Raw genomic sequence first — 19,264 nt, 5'->3', positions numbered from 1 at the left:
TATATTGAATCAAATATTTAGGATGATCTTTTACTATAAGATCACCATTCAGCAACTGAATATCTTTTGAATGACTTTCAGGATAAAATTTTATAGACACATAAAGATTTCTGGACTCTATAAAATGATTCTAATGTACTTTATCAGAGGGAAAATTTCTAGAAAATATTGCTTATCAAAATTACAGTGGGACTAGTGGTGCTGTTCGATTTTAGCCACAGCTAAAAGATTTCATAGGAAGTCAAGCATTACCTAGAACCAAATATGACACACGGGCAGCTGCTCACTCTAGTTCCCCATGTCCAAGGAACACTTTTTGTGTATGTGTGACGAAGATTGGCTCTGAGCTAACATTGGTTGTCAATCCTCCTCTTTTTTGCTGAGGAAGATTAGCCCTGAGCTAACATCTGTGCCTGTCTTCCTCTATTTTGTATATGGGACACCGCCACACATGGCTTGATGAGTGGTGCATACGTCCATGCCCAAGATTTGAACCTGAAAACCCTGGGCTGATGAAGCTGAGTGTGTGAACTTAACCACTATGCCACCAGGCCAGCCCCCTAAGACACACATTTTAAATGATGCAGAAAATGGGCTGCATTCTAAATTATATATACAAATGTTATATTTATTCAAAAATGCTATAATTAAATCAATAATTTGACTTATAATTGATAGGGTCTTACAGCCAAGAAAATATAGTAAATATTTGGGAAGATCACAACAGACATTGAAGTAGGGAAACTGCATGGTTAAAGAGGGTTCTAAAGAGTTAAAGGGTTCAAGTTTCCTGAAGAAGTTCTAGAAGAATGGTTAGAACCTAGAGAAGAATAAGAGAAAATGTAGAAGTGGAATTACATGGAATTTTTGTTATTGACTGACAAAACTACCTGCCTGACACATAGTGTAGCTTGGCTAGTAGAAGAAAACTAGGTTAAATAGAAGAGAGGTTCGAGTGCAAGACCTTAAAAACAGAGAAGAGAAACTGTTTCCTTTGGCTTTAGAGGTCAGGTGACCTCTTAGAAGAGCCCATCCAGAAATTTAATTATGTAGCTACCTCCATGTAGGAAATTTCAAGTAAGGAAATGGACAGTTGTCTCTTTTCTTTGCTAGGCTGTCTGCATTGAAAATTCATGCATGGTGAGAGGAAGCAAGCAAGGAAGAAACGGTGCCATTCACATATTCCAAGAGATCATCAAACCAGCAGAGAAATCTCTCCATGAAAAATTAAAACAAGATAAGCGCTTTAGGTAAGCTTATTAGTTTCACCACCACAAAAGAATGAGAGCTATTGGCATATTTTTGTTTCACAGTTAGTTTCCCAAAAGGAATTCAGTATTCAGTATTGCTGAGAATAGAATTTAGAGTTAGTCCATGCAGACGTTTTCAAAATTGAAATTTGTTCTTAACACTATTTATTTCTCTTCCTGGTGTACCATAATATGATTTGGTGAGTGAAAAAAACAATCTAATAGACTAAACTACTCCTTGCAAATTTTTTTATAATTAAGTTTTTTGAAAATGATAGTATATACTAGCAAAGACTACTTTGTGGAATAATAAGTGAAAAGTACGTACTTCTGTTTTGTTATCAAGGATGATCTCATCAAGTTTTTTAGGATGAAAACAGAATTTAGGAAAGCTAAAACACATATGTATATTTAAATAATTTCTCCATGATAAAACTTTCTTAACAGGTAAATTGCACTCAAAACATGAGAATGTATAAACAGTTTTCTCATACTTTCCACAATACATGGCTTCTATTCTATTCCATGCATTGTGGGTGAGCAAACCTAGACCTAAATCTAACAAAATAAACATATGTCCTTCCTGCTTAGCATCTTCCTCAGCCTACTCGAAGCTGCAGACTTGAAAGAACTCCTGACACAACCTGGAGATTGGACCTTATTTGTGCCAACCAATGACGCCTTTAAGGGAATGACTAATGAAGAAAAGGAAATTCTGATTCGTGAGTAGATGTGAACACCAGATATTTGCCCCTAGATTTCAGGATCTTGTTTCTTCCTCAAGCATTCCTGCCCAGACGTCAGCCTTAAAAATGTCCCCTTTTTTATATGCGTGGCTAGCCTTGGTTTCTTTTAACTCTATTTGGGATATGTAGAGGGTTACTGATTAATGTTCTTAATTAACTGTTTACTGGAATGTTGTTGGGCTAGATATTTACCCGTTATTTCTATTAAAGGCCACACAATTAGATGACAAAGAAGGAAATTGTCACAATTTCAAAAACAATTTGATTTTTTTCTCCCAGTACTTTGGATAATATTTTGATTGAATTGATTGAAGTGACTCTATGTTTTGACATAACATTGATACCAGCTTGGGAGAACGTGACATTATGAGAAATTACAGTGTGGAAAAAAACAATTAAAGACAAAGAAATATCTTTCTCCATCTTCATTTTATCAAAATGTCAAAAAATATGACATTATTAAATAAATATATATTTTTCCCCTAGGGGACAAAAACGCTCTTCAAAACATCATCCTTTATCACTTGACACCTGGAGTTTTCATTGGAAAGGGATTTGAACCTGGTGTTACTAACATTCTAAAGACCACACAAGGAAGCAAAATCTATCTGAAAGGAGTAAGTTCTCTAGAATGAATTTATGATAGTGTTCATTTATCATTCAGTTATCTTAATGTTCATTTTTCATTAAATTTCTCATTGACATTATCCCTTGTTTTGATAGGTAAATGATACCCTTCTGGTGAATGAATTGAAATCAAAAGAATCTGACATTATGACAACAAATGGTGTCATTCATGTTGTAGACAAACTCCTCTATCCAGCAGGTCGGTAATTACTGAACTCATTAATGGACTAAATCTGTTTCAATTGAAACCTAGATTTATATTTCGTGCTTTCCTACCAATATTTATTTAATATTCCTCTTCAATAGACACACCTGTTGGAAATGATCAGCTGCTGGAAATACTTAATAAACTGATCAAATACATCCAAATTAAGGTACAGAATGTTACTGGATTTATTTCTAATGTGTTGAATGGATATTGCAGGTTTAACACAAGAGACTAGAAATGGATACATTAACAAGTAGAAGTTCACTAAGCTTTGATTGCTCTTTGTTGATTATGTACCACTGTCCCACCTGTAAATAAATGACATGATTTCTTTGGTGTTATTCAACACATCTATTAAAAGCTACTTGGGGCCAAGCAGTGTATTGTTATGGGAAATATTCGGTTGAATCAGATATAGCCATTTTGTCAAAAAGTTTACAATCCAGTTGGGAAGATAAGACATGTAGATAAAAAAAACTATAATCTTTCTATCATCAAATATTTTTGCTACTGAGTATAAGGGAAAGATAAAGTATTTACTTATAAAAAAGTATCACTAATCATAGTAACTAAACGCAAAGGAATATTTTGCTTCTTCATCCTTATAGGGTCAAAGTATCAGAAAACACATGAAATATTATTTAACAAACATATTTAACTTTGGATTAACTATTCTACAATTTTTAACACTCTGAGTAACAAATCCAACAATTTTTAAGCCATGTGGCCCAATAGCAGGAAATTGCAAGATGATTTATAATAAGACTTCATTTCTATTAAATGTAATGATAGTTTCACTGTATTTACTTTAGTAAAAATTAAATTGGTGCTATAATTTTGTTAATACAACTATTACATTTCATGTTAGTAAATGTAAGTATTTATTTTCAGTTTGTTCGTGGTAGCTCCTTCAAAGAAATCCCCATGACTGTCTACAGTAAGTACATAATGAATATCTGTCACATGTAACTAGCAAAATGCAAAAAAAAGAAAACACAATCATTTTCTTTGTATTTACAAACAGAGAATATTGATAATCTGGTATTTGAAACTGCAAATAATGGTAAATTTCATCCCACTTGAAACAAGGCATGAGGTCTGGATGAAAACTCTCAGCCTTGGCCATTCCCTTCAACTCCATTGAACCACTTCTCCACTCATCTGAAAAACAGGAATGATAAGATATGAGAATGGCAGTAAAAATAATAGCTAGCATGGCAAAGAGGCAGGGGGAAAAAAAGACATACAAACATACAAAGAGGAGAGATAGCTAAAAGACACTCCAGACCTATCTGAAAGTTCACATGTGTGAACTCAGAAATAACATTGCTAAAGATTTGTAGCTCATTCCACCCTCAAGCCCTCAGCCATCTGAGGGCAGGGTGGGAGATGGTGTGCCAAAGAATCCTAATATTTTCGAGTTGGTGGTTCAAAAACCCTCTCCATTCAAAACTGGACCAAGGAACAAAAGATTTGCCAGGTGATAAACCTAAAGTTTCCAGATTCCAAGGTTCTTTTACTCCTGATTCTACCAGATTATCAAAATTAAACCTTTACTACTTAACAATGGTAAAGAATATTTCATTTTCATAAATGAAATTCATAGTATTTCTTCTTCAGTGTGGCTTTTTCATCTTTTGTCTTTTTTCTTTTTTTCATTGTACTTTCAAAGCAGAAATTCTTTTCATTTTGTTTTGACTCTACAATTAAAAACTCAAAATGGAAGGTAAAGCATTACTTCAATTCCCACATTTGTCCTGGCTGGAAAATTATTCTATTTTTATACCATGAGCATCCTGTTATTTAATTAAGAAAATTTTCTTTAAGATTTACACTAGTTATGGGAAAACAGTAAAGATGTTACTTTATGTAAGGAGCAAAACAAAATGTCTGCTGCTCTTACTGATTTCAATTATGTGATAATCACATATGCAAATCCGGTATCAGGCCAGCTCAGCATTGTTTTAAAGATTTAGTTGGAATAGTTATGATTGAATATGGAATAAATTCCAGTATGGAAGTATACAATCTTGTTAAATATATATTTTATAACAAATTAAAGAACCTTATGGGCTCTATTCATCAGAAATGTTATGTCATCTTCCTCCACTAAAGATGTGTATCTGTACGACATTTCTTTACCTTTCCTACTTTATCCATGGTAGGTCCACCACTTTCTATATGTCAATGCAATGTTTGGCTTACAATCAGCCAAAATTTTATAATTCCTTTATTTTCCTCTACTAAAATTAGATCTTCACTCACAGAGAGGATCCTCACTCACAGAGAATGTTACATTTTATGAAATTATGCAAGTCTATTGAAGCTTGCCTACCTACTCAGAGCTCTTGAAACAGCTCTGAGATTTACATTCTGTTGTCAGATGTTTCTTCAACTCCTCCCCAGATGGGTATGCTGTTATTTAGAAGCATACTTTAAACAGAAGTAGAGACTAATTAAACCAAAGATTCCATTTTTATGTTCCTTTATTCACTTGTCTCTAAAATTTCTTTAATTCCCTGCTACTTATTATTCTTGTCCCTCAAATGCCATACATTTTAAATTTTATGGGAGGAAAATGCTCTTTAGTATAAGTTTTCAAATATATAATGTTTGAGGTGAAGAGGAATAAAATTAGTATTTAAACCTCAGTCCATGACCTGTCAAAACTATTTAAGTCTTCAGAAAAGCAGGATTGAAACAAAACTGCCAACCAACTAAAAATCCTAAACTTCAAGTTTCTTAACAATGAAGTGAAAATTTAAGTTAAAAGTAATTAACCCATCTTGATAGTAGTGGCAGAGACCTCTGGATTTGACGTTCATGGAAAGGTTCCTCTATGGCGAGACCACCTATGGAATCAATAATTGGACACAGAGATTTGATATATTTTAGAGCTTCATAATTTGAGACATAAAATCTGAGATATAAAATCTCAAGATATAAAATCTGAAATGACTGAAACATAGTCACAATTGAGGCCTAGAACCCATCTTAATTCAAAAAGTTGACACAGCTAAACATTTCAGAAACCAGAGGTGAGAATGTGACAGAAACCCAAACTGTGCTAACATCTTACCTCCAGTGTGAATATAATCTGTTATGATTGTACAGTTAGCTTTAGTGCTCCATTATCTAATGGAACCATCTTTTAAGGCTTCTAATTAGAAATGACAACAAGCCAGTAGCTCTGGTTGTATGGCTCCAGACGCGCATTTCCAGTTACTCTGTACAACCAAAAGCCAACCAAAGAGTTGGTTGATATTTTAAATAAAGTTTGCACATTATTTTAGTTGGGTGGATGACATATGTTCAAAATACACATTTTTAAATTTAAAAAAGATGATGATGATAAAGCTGAAAATTAAAGACATTTTAGCCTGTAACTTAAATACTGATCATATTATGTTTGTTCATAGAGCTCATATCTGGCTGGCTGAAATTTATTTTTACTTTTAAGTATTCTGAACTATTTTTCATATTTTCCTTTCTACATCACTGTTATCAAATGCATGATAAATATATTGAGTCTTTTTCTTTAGTTTTTTCTTCTAATTGAGAAAGAATCCAACAATGCAATTTAAGATATTATGAATTGCATGAAATTAATTATGTTTGTCTTCTGTTGCTATGCAGCCAATATTTTCAAGAAGTACAAAAGAAGGTAAAGAGCTGTAGTGTGCAGTTCAAAATAATAGATTTCTAGATAGAATTCCTCTCTTAGTGAGTATATATTTCACTGGAGCAAATCCAAGTCACTGGACTTCAGAGTTCACCATCTGGACTTGAGAAGACACTAGATAATGTAACATGAATATTTCCCGTATCTGACTGCCTGAACGTATTACTACATCCAATACCTCAGTATCCAACAAAGATAAAAAAAAAAGGACACTTTTGTTCAGGTTGTTTTTATGTAAACATCATTTATGTTCCACTTTCTATACTTTCAGCAACTAAAATTATAACCAAAGTTGTGGAACCAAAAATTAAAGTGATTGAAGGCAGTCTTCAGCCTATTATCAAAACTGAAGGTAAAAATCAACGTCATACATGGTTCCTTTTATTGTGAAAAAAATCCATATAATGGACTGATTTCTATGAATGTATCTACATTCTTTTTGAAACTAACATGCTAAAAATTTCTATACCAATGGCATGCTCATGTAATCGCAGAATGCGGGATGCAAATTATTTAGCAGAGTAGAGAATGCATTCCTAATACTTTCAGTACATTTGCTTGTACTTGATTTCATTTGAACCTAATTGGCCATCGCATTAGCACTAGTACCCAGATACTCACAAATAAATCCTGAGACTTTTTACTGCAGTTAGACCCCTTCAGAGAATATACTCATTTTGTAGCTTTGTTTCCAATCTCCCCATATGGATCTCTTTTTTACTATTACAAGAAGCTCTAGCAAAAAAGTGCAGGCATTTTTCATTCAACAATCTAAGAGAGCATAGGAGCTGTACATTGATAAAAGCTTTTAAAATTACAACCACACATGATATATTTTTAAATTAGACCACCAGAACAGAAGAGGAAAGAAGTAGCTGATGCAGTGAGTCAAATCTTAGAATCCTTAATTACAGCCCTGAACTCATATAGTTATGAGAATATAAATACTCTTATATATACATATATATTAAACAAATATATATATACTTCTCTTCTGATGTTTCAGACTAGAACATTAAATAGTCACTTTCCTTTCTCCCCTACTGTCTATGTTAGCCAACTCCAACATCTTTGATGCCACCTTCATTTCATGTATTTTAATTATTAAAAAGGATTAGATCTTAAGAATTTATTTCTTCCTCTAAGCATCTTAATGTGGTGACTTGCCACAGAGAAAAGACCAAGTTATCTTCTTTATTCTCTAAGAAGGACAGAAACAGTCTTCCAAAAAATGAAAGTGTTATGTCTTCAATTGAATCCCAAGAAAACTATTGCTGTAATTATCTTTGATTTTGGTATTTCTTCTCACTCTGTGAACTGAGATAGCAACTTCTTGAATACTTTTGTCTATTTCTTTAAAAGTGAGCCATGAGGGGCCGGTCCCGGGGCTTAGCGGTTAAGTGCGGGCGCTCCGCTGCTGGCGGCCCGAACCGCGCGCCAAAGCACCGCTTCTCAGGCCATGCTGAGGCCGGTCCCACATACAGCAACTAGAAGGATGTGCAGCTATGACATACAACTATCTACGGGGCTTTGGGGGGAAAAAATAAATAAATAAAATTATAAAAATGAGCCGTGAATTAAAACTTAGACATTGTAAACATGTATGTAAAAGTTTATTTCCTAGCCAATTAGTTATCTATACTTTTATTCATTCTTGAGACCTAAAATTGAGGTATTCTTTGAAATCTGTGCTTTTTTTTTTTTCAAAAAGTACGATACCCATGTTCAATCGATTGCTTTTATAAAGTGATAAAGAGAATTAGGTGTTTTAAGAAGAAATCGAATCACAGAAATTTTTGCTGAGAAAATGTTTCTTGATCATTTTAATGAAAAATGATAAGCTAGTCCTTGGTAATACATTTGATTTTAAAATTCTTGTACTGTTTTTAAGAGTTAGATTCCCTAAAATTTTGCATAATCACTGGTACACAGCTTCTATACGCTAAGTCATTCTGATGTGCTCCTGTTCTTATTTTCAAAGATTCCTCCCTTTTCTTTCAATCTTCTTCATTCAACTCATTTATCTTTCCCATCTCTGTCAGCAGGATTCTATTGTACCAATCTTTCTTCAGTTGGGAGAGCACAGTGGACCATCTACTCTGTCTGAGTTCTTCCTATAAAGGGAATAAGAATGAAAAATGGGGTCATGTCACATATGCATTATTAACTTTTCAGTTCAAAAATTCAGAAGTTTTACTTCTGTGTAACATAATGAAGGAAACGAATACTTACCTTGGCAGCCATTTACAGTTGTCCAGCTCTAAGATTGCCACTGGCATTTCTCATCACTGTTTGAACTTCTGCAGATTCATTGATGATCCTTGAAATCTTACGAAATAGATTAGACTCCAAGACACGATATTAAGATGTTTCTTATAAAAGGTACTTAACCAAATTTTAGAATTAAGAAAAAATCAACTGAAATTTAATTCAGCAAAAACTTATTGAGCACCTATTGTGCCTATTGTACTCTCTAGGTGCTGGGAGTAAATATGAAAAAAAGTTTTGATAAAAATCCTTGCCTTCATAGGGCAAAACAATAGAAGATCTTTCTGAAATTTCAGTTTAGGCTCTTCTAAAGAAATGTTGATTTGGATATTTTATTAACTCATTTCCTGTTCTTAAACTCCTTAAGTGTACTTTCCTTTTGAAATTTCTATACCTTAGAAACCTGGCCTTATGTTTTTATACCCAAATCCCCTGGTCCCATAGGTCAAATATTATGGTGCAAAATATTTATTGTTTGAAAGAACTAAACTCTTGTTTTCATTATTTTAGATTGTTCTAGACTATTTAATTCTGGGTAATGGTGTGCACTGACAATTGCTGGACAAGCAAATAAATTCTTTCAAAGATGAGCAAATATAGTTACATTCAACTGTTGAAGGGAGTTACAGTATGAGTTAAATGTACTGAACATTATTTTTCTTCTCCTCTGTGAAATAGTCATGATTAACTAATGTAGTAATCAGCTTTCTAACATTCAAAATGATTTTCTCTGGGAGCAAAATCATTTTGCAAGTCAAATGCAACACATGTTTAACTTTTGCTTTTGAGGGACTGTTTAACTATTAATTAGTAAATTTTTGCATCATTCCCATACAGAAGGTAAGTACTCAAATCTATTTTCCCATGAAACCTGAAATTCAATATCTTCAAGGTAGGCATAAAGTTGGGATTTTTTTAATGTTTAGTCTTATGCCCATTATATAAAAAAATGTAAGATACTGAGATATTAAAATTAAATTTAAAAATTTAATAAGAAAAAAGTAATAGATGATATCAGTATGGTAAAGTAAGATCTACACTAGTTATCATTAGAGCAGCTCAAATTTGTACATACTGCATGATTCACAAAGCATAGCCACGTACAATATTTTGTGTGATCATACTTTACAACTACGAATGAATGGATGGATTTATACAAGAATTTAAATGGTGAAACAGAAGAAAGTAATTTTAGTAGCACACCAATAGACTGAGTCATTTGTTCTCATAAATACTGCCTAATTTGAAGACAATGGGAAATGTTAAAACTGACTTCATAAAGCCTGAAACCGTTTTGATGTTTGAATAACACCAAATGTTGAAATAAACTTCCTGTTCTGGTAAATTTAAAGAACTGCTTTAACATGATAATTTGTCTCCTAAAACAATGCCTCAGGACCCACAATAACAAAGGTCAAAATTGAAGGTGAACCTGAATTCAGACTGATTCAAGAAGGTGAAACAGTAACTCAAGTGATCCATGGAGGTGCGTTATGTGTGTTTCCTGGAGCTTAGGATCACCGTGATTATTTTGAAATAGTGTTGATTTAAATATATTGAACATCTGATGTTTTCTCTTGGCTTTTGTTTTCTATAAATTGTAGGAATACTTTTCTCAGTTATGGGTTCTCACTAGCCAGTCAAATAAAATGCAGTTTACCTTTTAATGCATCTAGTTGGAATTAATTTAATAAGTCATCAGGTCCAACGAAAGTGTCATTACTCTGCATATGCAAATGATGATTATGAATATAATGATAACAATAATGTCAATAGAAAAGAATATATTGGACTTAGAAGAAAAAGTGACCATTGTACAAGACTGACTAATAAGCTGCTGCTAGGGCTTATCATAGGATTCCCATTCTAACGATGTCTAATTCCCTGGATTCTCACTAAAAACTCATTCCATAGTCAGGAAACAAGTACGACATGGAGCGTTAGCTTGCCAGCTGGCCCTCTCCCTTACCCAAGATTCAGGACATAACTCTATCTTTTAGACCTCTGTTGATCTGAATTTATTTGAAATATGTCCCAAAAACGATTATGATTGAATTGTAAATGATATTGCTTTGAGAAATATATTTAATCATTGAAAAGTCTAGCTTATGGCAATTTAGACTGCCTAAGGGGATAAATCTCTAAGGGGATAAATCAAATGTGTTTTTCTTCCCCTACTTTCAGAGCCAATTATTAAAAAATACACCAAAATCATTGATGGAGTGCCTGTGGAAATAACTGAAAAAGAGACACGGGAAGAACGAATCATTACAGGTAATCTTTAGTGCCATACATGGAACTATGTCTGGATTATCAAGATCAAACCACAGTTAATCCTAAAATATCCCTCTAAGAATCATTAGAGAAACTAAGTCATTTTCATGGTGGTTACTAAAGTTACTTCATTTCTTTTTTGACAGAAATAATATGATTCTAAATATATAATCTACATTTTTCTCTGAATTGGAAATTTGTGGACAAATCTATAAGCATGTGTTTTTACTATGTGTATACATACATATTATATAATATACTATCTTCGCTTTGCTATTTATTAATGAGTTCACTGAATCCTAGAAGAAAAACCAATGTCTCCCTTGATTTTCCATTAATCTTAAGCTCTACACATCTACATACCAAAATATAGGCAAGTTTGTATAAAACAATTGATCAACAATTTCAGTAAACTTCTGTATCAGTCTCCTACCAATGAATTAGCCTAAAATTCTGAATTTAGCTATTTTATAAGTATTTGTTTAAATGAGCAGTCAGCAACTATGGTCCATGCCACCTACCTAAGTAAATAAAGTTTTGATGGAACACAGTGTGATCATTCGTTTACATAATGTCTATGGCTATTTTCACACTACAATGACAAACTTGAATAGTTGCAACATGGACTCTGTGGCCCACAAAATCTAAAATACTATCTGGCCCTTTACGGAGGAAGTGTGCCTACCCCTGTTTTAGACCTTTTTTTTTAATTGTCTTTCCTTTAGGTCCTGAGATAAAATACACTAGGATTTCTACTGGTGGTGGAGAAACAGAAGAAACTCTGAAGAAATTGTTGCAAGAAGGTCAGCATGTCTAGAAAAATAAGAACGTGACTTTACCTAAGCTATCTGTATCAAAGTCTAAAATCATCTTTGAGGGCTTTTATGTGTTTTCTACTCTGTCTCATTCTTTAGGTCAAGTTCTATACCAACATAAGAAAAAAGTCCAAAGATAAGGAATGAAACTCAAATGACAGTCCTATTGAGTGTTTTGTTATATTTGTTATATATTACTCATCAGCTTTATAAGAAAATTGGTTTATCAAAAAACAGCACTAAAAACTGAGCAAGAACTGAGTGTTGGTCTGGAATTCATTGTTTTGGGCAGATGCCCTTATATATAAATCATCTCCTGTCTTTTTGTTACATAAACCAATGTCTGCTATAAACATGTATCCTCTCAGAGGTCACCAAGGTCACCAAATTCATTGAAGGTGGTGATGGTCATTTATTTGAAGATGAAGATATTAAAAGACTGCTTCAGGGAGGTTAGTAAAAGGAAAACAACTAACCCATTTAACAGGTTCTGGTGACTGAGTTCTCCAACTTTTTAAAGACTGAGAGCATTCAGGGTTTTGTTTCTTTTTAAAATTAGGTTAAAACAGACAACATGATGTGCTGTCTTAACAGATTGATTGGTTCAATGGTAGTTTAAGTCATAGTTATGAAGAAATGATTACTAGTTTAAACAGTCTTTAAAAAGTTCTATAGTATAAAGCTTGGGGAGCAATGAATATTTTTTTGGCTTTGATACAGATAATTGTAAGGATATTCTAAATACGTGAAAGGGGAATACTTTTTAAATTGGTAGTTGTTTAAAGAAGCCCAAATTGACATGCTTTTGATATTTAAAAAAATGTATTCACTGCCCCCACAACAATAATAAAAGGCATGTTTATAGATTTTTTAAGTGCATAGATCTAGCAAAAAAACCCAGTGCATTTAGTAATTTTCTTTTTCAAAACTACATTCTTGGGAATGAGTATCTATTTCTTCTAACATTTTGAGTGATAATGTATACCTGGATATGTAAATTATTTTGCATATGAAATTAATCTTAATCTTTAAAATATGGAATGTTCTCTGTCTATGGCATTAAAAGGACCTACTTTTAAAAGCAAAGGAGAAAAAAAAAGAATTCAAAATCTTAAACTCTAAATGGTAATTATTCAAAGAAACAGTAAATGTTAATAAACTATAATTTGTATAGTTCGCATTTGAATAAATGAATTTCTAGTTCATTTTATTAACAACAGAAGTATTTAGATGACAATTGTTTTAGAGAAATTGTACTTAAATTGTTTAGAAAAATCAAACATGATCCTTGAAATATACTATGAATTGAGAAACACAATTGGAGTTTGGTATTTATTCAAAGTATCATCCAAATGGCTTTTCTGCTTAAAATTTTAAAAATTTGTCACTATGTCAAAGAAGATGTAAATTCTTTTGAGACCATGTAGATTTTTGGTAATTACTGTTTCTTTATTCTTTATTTTAATATAGGTAAAATCTCTTATATAGTGTTGAGACTGTTCAGTGATACTAAAAATAAATAATTTTTATTTAATCAGTGATCAAATTTCCCCTCAATAGGAAGATATGTGTCTGAAAAATACAAGATTTCCTTTCAGACTGCAGGGAGTATGTGACACACCCCGAGCCACGATGGAACCAAAAGTTCCTATAAGATCTAATACAGAATTCACTGATCTACCCTCAAAAGCTTAACTTGCTAACTTAAGCTTGCTAAGAAAATGTAGGGATTTGAGGGAAGAGGTGAAAACATTATAAAGATTAAGTTGAATTCTTTTTTTTTAGAGTCCTTGCCACAGTAAACAGCTTTGTAGAATGGCAATGCTTTTTAAAGAATGAATCAATTAGTAGCTGTACCTGTATATATTGCTTTAATATATTTAGGTTTAAACTTCAGGTAAGTATGTTTTCTTCTCCTTTAATAAGCCCCTGTTAACGAGTCCATTATAAACAATGAACTAAGTACTTAAGAATAACTTCAGCCAAGAGAAGATATACCTGCTACAAGTTAAGAATATGATGTTCTAATTTTAGTTAATGGAATCCTTCCTTAACTCCTGTTTCTGTTCATCCCAGAGGTTGATTTTTTTAGTTCCCAGTATTTGGTTTCTCTATATATTTATAAAGCATCAGTTTCCACAAGTATCCTCTTGTCTAGATCCTAAGAGACATAGACGTACAAAGAAGCTGGTGTGAATAAAGATCACGTCATACAAGACTGGCTTTTTTCCTTTCCGAGTGTAGATAATTGATCTATACCCAAAACTATAGTCTTTATCTCAAAGCTTGGAGTTTTCTATCTGAACTGCTCATATTAGCATACATATAGTACATTTTGATGAATTGAGTATATTCTTCAATCGTTTAAGTCATGACTATCAACCTGGCTAAGTGGTCTTTTCAGTACCAATATTGTGATCTGTTACTGAACTACTTCAGAGCCCTTAACTAAAAAATATTCTGATGAAATGCGTAGAGTTTTTCATTCTTATCTTATGTAGAACTACATTTACTTGGGGCTGGCCCCGTGGCTTAGCGGTTAAGTGCGTGCGCTCCGCTGCTGGCAACCTGGGTTCGGATCCCGGGCGTGCACCGACGCACCGCTTCTCCACCCATGCTGAGACCGCGTCCCACGTACAGCAACTATAAGGATGTGCAGCTATGACATACAACTATATACTGGGGCTTTGGGGGAAGAAAATAAATAAAATTATAAAAAAAAAAAAAAGAACTACATTTACTGAAACTACTAAAGTAATTAAGAGAAAATATCAGGCTATGGAAAAATGAACAACAAGAACAAGTTATACTGACAAATCTGCCAGTATAACATATAAAGATTTATGGCCTCTATAGAGAACAGGGGACCAGATTGTAGGTCTGGCTTCCAATCTGGGCTCCCACTCGCACTAAATTAAGTTGATTTTTTTCTGCCTTGCTTTCTTCATCTGAAAAGTGGGAATAGTAATGTTACCTACATATAAATATTTCACACATGAAAAGTACTTGGAATAATGTTTGGCACGTTTGGCTCCCAGTAATGTTAGCTACTATCAGTATTACAGCCAATTAATATTAACAAGGTCAATAAAGTAATATTTTACAGTCTACTTTAAATTTCCAAAGTCACAGCCATGTAAAAATACAAAAATCTTGTAAATCATTGGTCTGAAGCACTTTGCATGTTTCAGAAAACATGTGGTGGAGAAGGAGGTTTGTGTGGGATCATTCAGATGACTGGCTTATCTTTCCACATTTTGCTTCCCTGAACATGACCTAATACAACTGTCATTCATTTTGAGATGGCAGAGAGTCACTGGGAGCATATTTAATTTTCTGCACTTTAATTAAGCTTTTCTTCTGAAGATGTTTGTTTGCCACAATGAACACTTCTCATTTTGATATTATTACAGCAAAATAGTATTTAGATCAAGAAGTTAGATAATTAGATGCACATTAATTGGATGCCACCAAATTTATGAAAGAAAATCTGAGCATAAGTTCTTGTTTTGAAAAGTAATGTTGTAAATACTTCTATAATCTTGTTTTAAGTTGTACAATAATTGCTCTTTGGAATTTAATAAGTCCATTATAAACAATCCCTTTACGCACTAATTAATGGTTGGAGCCATTTTTCCTTGACAATATTTTACAAGCCATTATTTTGTTATCAAATAAAGCTGAAGTTAAGGAAAATATATCAATGGGAGCATATTCTGTAATTAAGACTTTCCTATCTCACCTAGACTTTCCCCCACTATACAATCTAAGAAGGTTTTCTACGGTTCTGTATTTTATTATAGTACTGATATGGTGTGATAAATGGTTATACATTTTATATTCTGGGCGAAAAAAAGACACATTGGAAATGTGACGTAGACAGAAACAGAATTCTTGAAAAAATTTTTGTGTTTCTTTTTTTTTTTACTTGGTGTCATTCAGCCAAAATTACTGTTGGTGATAGCTTCATGCCTTACTTTTTATGAAATTTCCGATAAGTGAAAATATATATATAATAGAAAAATAGAAAACATTTGACTTCATTGTTGAATATAGATGATATATAAAAAAAGCAAGAAGTCAAAATTAGGAGAAAAAATAAAGGAAGGTAAGCAGAAAAATGAAGTCACTGTAGGAACCACATATGCTCTGACTTCAAATGTCAAACAACAGAGTGAAAATGTGAATTTAGTTCCACCAGATGGTCTTGTCGATGAGTTAAAAAAAAAAACAAAACAAGGAATTGGGAAATAGTTTACAACTATAACAATAAAAAACTTCATAGTTATGAAACACTTGAAATTTTTAAATATGAAAGCTTGTATTATTTTTTACTAGTTAATTTTCTAAATGATCTTGTAGGATTGGAATTAAATTTGGGAGTTTGTTGGCACACACTTCCTGAATTGCTTATTATTATATTTCTAGAGTTATTAGGCCAATGATATTTTGTTGTTCTCATGTACTATAACGTAATCGTGAATTAATTTACAATGAGAATCTTACAGAGACAGAAGTCTGATACATCACGAATAGGAATGACTGGAAAAATGAGTGGATATCTCTGGGAAGACACTGCTGCTAAACTTTATAGAATGTTAAACATCCCTTCATCACAAAGTAATGCTTTTTATAAAAAGGGTGAAAAAGTCATGTAAGTCACTTATTCTATGCAAAAATGATACATTATATGGGGCTCCAAATGCCACAATGAAACAATTGTTTTGCGAATAATGAACGTTCATTATGATATATGGAAAATAATGTCTATTTTTCTGTTGCCATTGCAAAAGTCTCACTACTCCAAAAGAAAATCTACATGTTTAAGTGACGATTATTTAAAACTTTGTACTCCTCTGCTTAACTATGGTCTCCTGTCTGATGTTAGCCATAATTTCGAGGTATTTCTAACTACAACTATTTGATTTTAGACACACCTGTGAGGAAGATACAAGCCAACAAAAGAGTTCAAGGTAAATATAGAGACTATAGTAGTTTGCATATATGACACAGGTTTTGTTATTTTAAGACAAATCAAAAAAAAGGAGAGTGTTTTAATGAATTTTATTGGACTTTGTTGTCTGTCAGGAAGAAAAGTTAGCCAATTTTGAGGCAAAGTATTTTGATGATAAGAATCAGAAAATAAATTGTTCATATTATTCACTATTAGCAAATTCTGAGAATAACAAATGTTAAAGGAAAGACAATTGTATCCATGTAAACTGCTAGACATATTGAACCACTGAGGTAGACTCAAGCACAAAGTTGAAAAGAAATCCTGAATATCAGAGCCAAGCAAAAATAGGTTGCAAGTGGATCCAAACTCTGTAAAAATATTATTTAAGATGTGGCTACAGTTTGAAACATAAAAAATTAAAAACTGTACACATACAAAAAATTGTTAATATAACTATGTACAAAGTTTTGATATAAGGTGTAGATTATGTACATGTATGATTCACCCGTGCACTAGAGTTTTCTTCATAACTATACTTATGTGCATTTTTCATGCTTCCACTTAGGTTACCTTACATCCTGATACATTCAAAAATCAAAGATCAAAGAACTTAGAATTAATTACATGTTTGAAATGTCTAAGATAATTACATGTTAATAGTCAAAAGAAGTTGCAAGGCTTATAAATGCATTATAGGCATGGCTGATTTTAACCCAATCCAATATAAACATTTGAAATTAAAGAATCAATTGTACAAATAATTTTTAACTAAAGCAGTTATCAGGGATTTCTTCTAAACATGCAAATTCATCCAAATTTTCTAAAGAATGAAAATCACCACTTTATTATTTTCGTATACCTTTGATCAAAAGATAACCTTGACTTCATCATCATAAATGGAGGATTATTAAGAAAACACAATCTAACGTTTATTACAGTAAGGAATGATGGTCTTTTATAGATATAGTTATGCATAGAATATCATATTCTTAAACTCTAACATTTCATCATATTTACAATCTACTTGTTCTCCCTTCTTCCTAATCAGGATCTAGAAGACGATCAAGGGAAGGTCGTTCTCAGTGAAAATCCAGAAACCAGACCACAAAGCTTATACAATTCTAAATCAATAACCTGATCTGAAAGGAAAATTATGAGAGCCATTTTGACTTAAGGAAATGAACCATCAGCACACACAAAAAAAGCCATCATTGAACAATTCTGAATGCAAATATAATAGTCTTTTTTTCTGAATGAGAAACATAAGGGAAATTGTGGGGTTAGCCTCCTGTGGGATAGGAACTGAGTGAAACAGAACACCATACAGGCTTTTACATCTTGACGTTAAAAGTTCTGGCTAACTTTGGAATCCATCAAAGAAAATCCTTGTCACTGGCTTCATTACAATTCAAATCTCAGAGTGGTGAGCTGTTATCCCATTGAGAAGACTGAGCCTTGAATTTATGTAATGAATAAATAAAATGCATGCAAGCAGTTACCTCTTCATGGGAAGCTAAGTTATAAAAATGGGTGCTCAGTACTAAAAAAAAAAAATGAGATTTTTACATGAAAATACTTTGCACATTTCTAATACAATGTGGGTTTACCAGTAAATTGTTATTTCTACAACTAATTTTGTACTCTGAAATGTTTGTTATATACTTCTTGCAATACATATTTTTATCTCAAACACTTCAATAAAACCATTTTTCAGGTATAAAGAGAATTACTTCAAATTGGGTAATTCAGAAAACTCAAGATTTAAGTTAAGTGGTTTGGACTTGGGAACAGGACTTTATACCTCTTTTTTTAATAACAATACTCATTAAAGGAAATTGAATGAATTTAGTGTTTCTTGAATTTTTAAAACTATTATGATATATAAAGAATCATTACACAATGAAGCAATCATTAAACATCACCTGAGTATGTATAACTCCAGAACTGTGCTAAGTTGTGAGGATTCAAAAGATGAATCAGACAATTACTGTGCTCAAAGGGCAAAGAGACAAATCACAAATAATCCACAATGCACCATAGGCTATAATAGAAGAATAAACAGCACTGCATAAGCACAAATACACCAATTAATTATTCCTAGACTGAGGATAGACATAGAAGGAGCCACAGAGATGCCCTTAACTAAGACTTGAAGTAACATGAGTCCATGCGTGGCAAAAGAGGGGAAGAAAAGTGTTTGCTGAGAATGATAAAGAGCTCAGTTTGATCTACTCAGATCTCAACAAGTGACACCCCCAGCTTGGACTAGTTGAAATAAGAGCAATGAATGAATAGAATCCATACCAATGAGAAACTGTGTGGTGATAGTATAATAAAATTATACCAAGCAATTCAAGTCAGTTATCAGGAGACTATAAAACTGAGGACTGCTGAACTGAAGATACCAGTCTTGATCAGAGAAGTCCAGCTTGGATCA

General features: G+C 32.7%; 1 protein-coding gene across 4 annotated transcripts in view; it reads left to right on the top strand.

Moving 5' to 3' along the window:
* The window catches only part of POSTN (periostin), a 34,268-nt gene extending 15,603 nt beyond the window's left edge, over positions 1–18,665 (top strand). Inside the window, exons 11-23 of one of the 4 annotated variants that reach the window (XM_058548044.1) lie at positions 1,114–1,250; positions 1,842–1,972; positions 2,483–2,613; positions 2,720–2,822; positions 2,930–2,997; positions 3,723–3,768; positions 6,785–6,865; positions 10,178–10,267; positions 10,966–11,055; positions 11,781–11,858; positions 12,239–12,322; positions 16,802–16,843; positions 17,876–18,665. In XM_058548044.1, the coding sequence (XP_058404027.1) occupies positions 1,114–1,250; positions 1,842–1,972; positions 2,483–2,613; positions 2,720–2,822; positions 2,930–2,997; positions 3,723–3,768; positions 6,785–6,865; positions 10,178–10,267; positions 10,966–11,055; positions 11,781–11,858; positions 12,239–12,322; positions 16,802–16,843; positions 17,876–17,913 (1,119 nt within the window). In that variant the 3' untranslated portion in view covers positions 17,914–18,665. The remainder of the gene's footprint in view (positions 1–1,113; positions 1,251–1,841; positions 1,973–2,482; positions 2,614–2,719; positions 2,823–2,929; positions 2,998–3,722; positions 3,769–6,784; positions 6,866–10,177; positions 10,268–10,965; positions 11,056–11,780; positions 11,859–12,238; positions 12,323–16,801; positions 16,844–17,875) is intronic. The other 3 variants (XM_058548045.1, XM_058548046.1, XM_058548047.1) reach the window with 3 other exon arrangements.
* The last annotated feature ends 599 nt before the right edge of the window (positions 18,666–19,264 follow it).

The sequence above is a fragment of the Diceros bicornis genome, chromosome 9 (genome assembly GCF_020826845.1).
Source record: "Diceros bicornis minor isolate mBicDic1 chromosome 9, mDicBic1.mat.cur, whole genome shotgun sequence".
NCBI lineage: Eukaryota > Metazoa > Chordata > Mammalia > Perissodactyla > Rhinocerotidae > Diceros > Diceros bicornis.
This window is presented reverse-complemented; position numbering and strand designations above follow the sequence as displayed.